The sequence below is a fragment of the Triticum aestivum genome, chromosome 5A (genome assembly GCF_018294505.1).
Source record: "Triticum aestivum cultivar Chinese Spring chromosome 5A, IWGSC CS RefSeq v2.1, whole genome shotgun sequence".
NCBI lineage: Eukaryota > Viridiplantae > Streptophyta > Magnoliopsida > Poales > Poaceae > Triticum > Triticum aestivum.
The window spans coordinates 333179738-333187581 of record NC_057806.1 but is presented as its reverse complement, the minus strand read 5'-3'; the positions used below and the strand labels follow the sequence as shown (position 1 = coordinate 333187581).

The 7844-nt window shown below is 45.5% G+C and overlaps 1 protein-coding gene across 1 annotated transcript; it reads right to left on the bottom strand.

Annotated features, from left to right (window-relative positions):
* Positions 1 to 1246: 1246 nt before the first annotated feature.
* Positions 1247 to 2030, bottom strand: LOC123103234 (protein transport protein Sec61 subunit beta). The gene has a single exon (XM_044524758.1). It carries the CDS (start codon positions 1930 to 1932, stop codon positions 1597 to 1599), a length of 336 nt encoding a protein of 111 aa, XP_044380693.1. The 5' UTR covers positions 1933 to 2030; the 3' UTR covers positions 1247 to 1596.
* Between the last annotated feature and the right edge of the window lie 5814 nt (positions 2031 to 7844).

The following is a 7844-nucleotide window of genomic DNA, read 5'->3' as shown; positions in this document are numbered from 1 at the left end:
GCACTATGAACATGCAACCTCGCCAAAAATAACAACACGACATGTGCCAAAAGTTGCGTCAATGGTCGCATAAGGATGAAATTCCAGATTTAATAGGTAGTACCTAGATTAATGACAATAAATCTAGTTGATCATTGAACATTCATTATTCTGACAAAGATTAAAAACTTCTATACCACAGGTCAAACAACAAAGCATGGTGAACATGGCTTCTATTGTGTTACCTACGTTCGGAATTATAAGATGTTTTGGATATTTCAATATGGACTACATACGGACTTTAATGAGTGAACAAACACAGTAACAGAAAAAAGTTAGAACATCTTATAATTTGGAACTGAGGGAGTACTAAACATAGAGAGGATATTTATTGCAGGCAAGATTAGCAACTATTATTACATGTATGCTATTGCTGTCAATGCTTAACAAAACATACACGTGAGGCAATATCCTTCAAAACTTAAATACAACTTGAGAAAAATCATAAGAGGCCTTGTTACAGCCTGTAGTTTGTGCACATAGTCACATCAGAACAAACACCAGGCCTTCTTGGTTCTAACTATAAGTAAACCAATAAGACCTAAAATCCTTTAAAGACACATATCATTTTCACAAGACATTTTCAAAGAGATTCAACTGCTCGGAAATTTAGAATAACTAAATAGCCATCGTCAAGGAGTAACCAAAAAAATAACTCTCTTACGTGTTTCTATGAATATCAAGATAGTAGGAGTATTTGGTAAGGAAGCACCATCTTGCCGGTGCACGGCGTAGATGTAGAATTCTGGTACTATTGCAAAGCTCTGGCTAAATTTAAAAAAAAAAACACTCAGGGTGTATTTGGATTTAAGGCAAAAGAAGTTATAACCTAGCTTGGCAAGGGGAGGCATTTGGTAAAATGATATATTTCTTGAGCCTGGCAAGATTGCTCTCAACGACCAAGAAATCATTGCCTGGTAAGGAGAGCCAAATCAGCGGCAAACAAACTTGGTGCGCCTGCTAAGGACACGAACTGCACAATGTGGGCGTTGAACGTATTCACCAAACAAATAACATAGCTCCTTCCCGCGTAGCTCAACTAGGCTAGCTCTACTTTCTCCTAGATAGACAAGGTGAGCTATACTTTGAAAGGGATACTCGGTTCTCCAAAATGCAGTAACTATAACAATTAAGTAAAAGATGGAGCTAGCATGATGCAAAACTGCACTATGAATGCTCATAGACACATCTAAGTCGGCAGAACAAGTAACAAAACTGTACCCTCAGTCCCCACAAGGCACATATCATATATGGTGATTGCAAATTCACAGGTGATTAGCCACAATTCATCGCAACAAGGTAGACAGAAACAGAAGGGCACCATAATTTAAACTAGTAAAGTTGCTTGGCAGATCTAAGTGGGGAAGTAAGGATGAAGCAAGGCTAGCCTCTTGGATCTGTTACACACAAAAGCCATCTTTGGCAGATCTAACCCAGAAAGGATCAGCAACAACAAAAACTATCATCCTTGTTACCCACCAAAACCATCTGATCTGATCTGAGCTGAGGAAGAGGAAGAAGCAGGAAGGTCACCACCGGGCGGGCCTGCGGAGCCGATCAGGCGGAGGCGGAGGAGGCGGCGGTGCGGGAGCGGTAGAGCTTGCCGAAGACGTGCAGCGCGGTGACGAAGCCGATGAAGCAGACGGACATGACGAGCACCATGGTGGGGGAGAGGCGCAGCCCGGGCGCCTCGTCGGTGTAGAAGCGGAGCATGTTGTTCCCACCACCGGAGAAGCCGCCGCCGCCGCCCGCGCCGGACGAGGAGGTGCGGCCTGGGCGGCGGCGCATGCCCGCCGTCGCGGCAGCCGTGCCGCGGGGACCGACGGTGGCCGGGCGGGAGGCGCCGGCGGCGCCGGCGACCGAGGACTGCGACTGCGAGGAGGTGCGAGCCATGGGAATGCTTGGGTTGCTCCGCCGCCTTTGGATCGTTCGCGCGCGTGTGTGGGGAAAAGTCTCTGTGGACTCTACTCTCTGCTGGATCTCGAGCTTAACAAGAGCTGGATGGGAAGGGCAAGAGAAGCAGCGGATGTGGGCCCACCTGTCGCTGAACGGCAATCTACATCATTTAATTACTCTTCTTCGACTTTAGATACTCCGAGGAGTAGCCCACACACACAAATTTTCAATCTATTTATCGTTAACAAAAATTACAACCAGGTTTATAGACCGCCTAGTGAGATGGATAAATCTTGGTATGGTAAACAGTTAAAAAATCGTCCTGCTAAGCTCTCAAAGGACTAGTGCATCGGAACAACAACGGTCGCCGATGGTGAAAAACTTAGATCAAAAGAATCCAACCTAACGCAATACGAACGAATACTAGATCCAAACAGATCCACCGAGGACCAACACCGATCGAATCCCGACAGATCCATCGAGGCACACACTCGTGCGCTCTTCAACGAAGCTAGAGGCACCACCAAGATGGGGGATGAGAAGGGCCTTATTCCATCATCAAGGAGTTTGTTGCCGCCTCGCCTCCCTAAACAAGGCACCAACCCAAACCAAATAAAAAACTGTAACTAAAAACCGACCTCGAGTCCTCCCTCCGGCAGGGGTCGGAGTCCACCATGCCTCCGTGGCTTATACATCGTTAACTTGAGATAGTTGTGGTCGTCTAGTTCTACTTTCTCTCTGTTTAGATGAATGAACCTCTCTCCTTAGCGCAACGCAAACAAAAAATTCACCAAAAATACTCAAATAAATTAAGACCACTCTTATACTCATTACAATTCAAATAATTAGTAAATCTTTAATTAATTTAATTTTTGAAAATCATGACCACAATACAAAGTTGTGTGAATAAGTATCGTAGACTAATATGTAGACCAAGAAATCAGCTTCCTCCTCCCCCAAGAAATGCTTAGGGTTCCTCTATCTCCTGACAGCGTCGTCTTCGGTCTGCCTCGTCTCCGGTGGCATTAGGACCATGGCGGCACGGTGGGTCCCGGCCCTTTCTAGGGGGAGGGCTTTAGATGTTCCTTTGAGTCTTGTTAGGGTTTGTGTCCTGCTCAGGAAGACGAGACGGCGGCGACTCCTTAAAGATGGAATAAGGTTCTCCCTGCCTAGCCCCCATCTCGGTGGTGTGTCTAGCATTTTCGATGGGCGTGTGGAGGTGTGTCTCTGGCGGATCTGTTCTTGGTGGATTTGCTCGGATTTGGTCGTAGTTCGTCTACGTTTGTGTTTTTTCACGTTGGATCCTTCTGATCTACGCTACTCTTCATCAGCGGCGGTTGTTGTTCTACTACGTTGGTCCTATGGGGCCTTACCACGACGACTTCCCGACTGTCTACTACAACAAGTTTTGCCAGGCTCCAGCGAGGGAGGGGCGATGATGGTGGTGCGCCTTGCTTTAGTGCTTGTAGTCCTCGCTATATGGTGTACGATTTTGGATGTAATTTTTTTATTTCTAGTGTTTATTGTACTGTCATGATTGAAGATGAAAAATCGGAAGTTTTCTCGCAAAAAAGACCAGCATGTAGATATGTGCAAAACATGGAGGTTGCAAGTCTATGAACCTAACATGTACAACAAACACATAAACTAAAAGATGGATGAACAAATTATACCTTCGGTAGCAAAGGAAGTCGGGGAAGTGGTTCGAGACATGGAAGCAGACGAACGAAACTAAGCAAACGCATTGAGACACTGCCCAATAACTTTATCACTCACCCCGTAACCGGTGAGGGTTCGAAGCTTGACTCGACTCGTTCACGAAACACGACACACATGCAAGTGCGCAAGGCATGATGGGCAATGGAAGAGTAGTGTGTGCATCACTCATGTTCTCATACTCCAATGAGATGTGGAAGATAGTTCCTTATATGTTGGTGTAAACTCTCCTCCATTTCCCATGTCGAACTAAATCCACCCTTGTCACCACCAAATGGGCCTTTGAGTTTTTCCAGTATTTAAGTCGTTATTAGGCAAGAAACTCAATACCACATAGGCTACTGTGCACTTCCAAGGCGATGTGTTTCCCTCTAGCCATTCTAATTTTGAATGTATCTTGTAGTTTCGAGAACATCTCTCCTATACTTTAGGGCCAGTTACTTTTTCTAGAGTAATGACAAGATTTTCTTCTCTCACACCCACAAGCCCTTCGTTTTGAAAAGCCATCCCGGTATGTTCAAAGATCTATCTAGGATTTTTTTGTATGAGTTCTCGAGACAACCCTGAAGATTACATCTTTTGAAAAGATAAGAATTGGGTGATTCAAATCTTCTTCCTTCAATCATGAAGGCATAGTTCCACCATTTTTTGAACCTCTCTTCCTAAGAGATCATCTCTCTTGCTTCAAGCATCTCTCTCTCTCTACATGTGTGTGTGTGCGTTCGTGCGCACGCTTGTGTGTGTGTGAGAGAGAGAGAGAGTGTAACACCCACGATGCGGCTATATCTCCCACGTATCGGAGCACGACTTAGAGGCATAACCGCATAGTAGGCATGTCGCAAGAGGGGTAATCTTTACACATCCCATGTACTGAATGAGAAAGGGATAAAGAGTTGGCTTACAATTGCCACTTCAAACAATACATAAATATATCATACATCATCCAAAATACAATCAAGGTCCGACTACGGAACCAAATAAAAGAAAGACAACCCCAAATGCTAGATCCCCGATCGCCCCAACTGGGCTCCTCTACTGATCATCCGGAAAAGACACATAGTAACGGTCCGAATCCTCGTCGAACTCCCATTTGAGTTCAGTAGCGTCCCCTGCACTGGCATCGTCGGCACCTGCATCTGTTTTGGAAGTATCTGTGAGTCACTGGGACTCAGCAATCTCACACCCTCGCGATCAAGACTATTTAAGCTTAAAGGTAGGAAAGGGTAGTGAGGTGGAGCTGCAGCAAGCACTAGCATATATGGTGGCTAATTTACGCAAATGAGAGCGAGAAGAGAGGCAAAGCACGGTCGAGAAACTAATAGTGATCAAGAAGTGATCCTGAAGCTACTTACGTTCAATCATAACACGAGACCGTGTCCTCTTCCCGGACTTCGCCGAAAAGAGACCATCACGGCAACACACGCGGTTGATTCATTTTAATTAAGTTTAGTTTCAAGTTCTCTACAACCGGACATTAACAAACTCCCATCTGCCCGTAACCGCGGGCACGGCTTTCGAAAGTTCAAAACCCTGCAGGGGTGTCCCAACTTAGCCCATCACAAGCTCTCACGGTGAACGAAGGATATTCCTTCTCCCAGGACTATCCAATCAGACTCGGAATCCCGGTTACAAGACATCTCGACAATGGTAAAACAAGACCAGCAAAGCCGCCCGATATGCCGACAAATCCCGATAGGAGTCGCATGTATCTTGTTCTCAGGGCACACCGGATAGGTCAAGCTACGAGTAAAACCAAACCTCGAATTGCCCCGAGATGGCCCCGCGGGCTGCCTGTTTCGGACCAACACTCAGAGGAGCACTGGCCCGGGGGGGTTTAAAATAAAGATGACCCTTGAGTCTGCAGAACCCAAGGGAAGGTATATGGTGGTAGGTAGGCAAATGGTAAAACCAAGGTTGGGCCTTGCTGGATGAGTTTTATTCAAAGCGAACTGTCAAGGGGTTCCCATAACACCCAACCGCGTAAGGAACGCAAAATCAAGGAACATAACACCGGTATGACGGAAACTAGGGCGGCAAGAGTGGAACAAAAACACCAGGCATAAGGTCGAGCCTTCCACCCTTTACCAAGTATATAGATGCATTAAAATAAACAAGATATAATAATGATATCCCAACAAAATCCATGTTCCAACATGGAACAAACTTCATCTCCACCTGCAACTAGCAACGCTATAAGAGGGGCTGAGCAAAGCAGTAACATAGCCAAACAACGGTTTGCTAGGAAAGGTGGGTTAGAGGCTTCACATGGCAATAAGGGAGGCATGATATAGCAAGTGGTAGGTATAGCGGCATAGCAAAAGAGCGAGCAACTAGCAAGCAAAGATAGAAGTGCTTTCGAGGGTATGGTCATCTTGCGTGCAAAGTTCTCCGAGTTGACGAAAGCTTGATCCTCGTAAGCGTACTCAACGGGTTCCTCGATCACACACTCGTCTCCCGGCTCTACCCAAGGCAAGAACACAAGCAAAAGACCAACAATCAATCACGGTGCAATGCGCAAGCAACATGATGCAAAACATGACATGATATGCGAGATGTGATATGCAATGCATATGCGTACTTTGGAAGGGAAATATTGAACAAGGCATCAACTTGGCAAACCAAGTGTGCCGCTGGAAAGATGAGTTGATTTCGGTCGAAATCGATATAAAGATCACCGGAATCGGATGCACGGTTTGCAAATGGCAAGCAAACCAAGAATGGCGCAATTCTGCGATTAATAGCGCTATCTAGAATGCAACAAGAAACTAAGCTACTGCACTCCAACATAGCAACAAAGCACATGGTAGTGATCTACTCAAGATGCTTGACAAAATATGAACACTGAGCTATGGCTAATTCACACAATAGCAGGTTCAAACAAGCATGGCAAAAGTGCAAAAGATATCAGCATCACAGACTTAGTGAAAATAACAACATGCCAGGAATTAACATCAGGAAGACATGTTTAGAGCAAGCTAACAACATGCTACAGGAACATATCATAGCAAAACAAGGCACAGAATGAGCATAGAATAAAAGTCCCTTACTGACCATGAGTCAAAAAGGATCATAAAATATGATGGCACCCATGTAAACATAGCAAGTTTTGTTAACAGATTCAGACTTAGCAGAAAACTGGGCATGGCATAAACAGAATTATGAAGGCATCTTTGTGAGCTCGATTCACTCAACACAAGAAATTGCATGACAAGATAAGCATATAATCATCAATAAGACATGTTCAAGAAGCTAACCAAGGCAATATCAAGTTCATAGCATGCATGGATCAACTACAACATCCATGGCAAAATTGATTAACATGTAAACAATCTGCCAGGAACATTTTATAGCAAAAGTAGAGCAAGATTAAGTCATGCTATAGTACTCCATAATTGCAAACAGGGGCATGGATGACTAGAGAAAAACCATATGTCCAAATCATCATTACTGAAGCAACTCAAATAAAGCATGGATCACTCTGTAGCAACGTGAATACATGGCATAAAAATAACGTCAGAGCAATGACTTAGTGAAATTCTAAGTCTCTGAAATTAGCAATATCACGAGGGCTACTTTGCATGCTTGTGCTAGTCACCACAAAGATCACAAAAATACATGGCATACACCACTGTAAAGATGGCATGGCATAGACCAAGATACATGTAGAGCTCATGCCCATATGCAGCACACAATAATTGTAGCAAAAATGACAAATCCTCATAAACTGCTAAGAATCAGCACCTAACATTCTATAGCACTCTTGCATCAACGATTTGGGCATCAAGATGGACTCAAACAAGCATGGCACAATGGAACAAAACGAAGAGCACATCATGATGAACATTTGATATATTGCACGCATAAAATGGAGCAACATGCAGGAAGTTATGGCATGATGAACAGGGGCTAAAAATATAGCAGAAAAGGACTTAGAGATGAAAACGAGGTCAACCTCAGATCTAGGGTTCGCGGGGCACGGATGTCGAGGTCACCGGATCTCCTCCGGAGTTGGAAGGGGCGGCGCCGGAGATGGACGGAGTGGAGGAGGGAGGTCACTGGAGCGGGGCCGGCCGGATCCGGGCTGCGGGCGCCGGAGGACGGCGCAGAGGAGGTTGGGCGGCGGCGGAGAAGCCGGGCGGCGCGGCGCACAGCGGCGAGGTTCGGCCGGCAGCGTGCTCGGGCGCAGGCGGCGG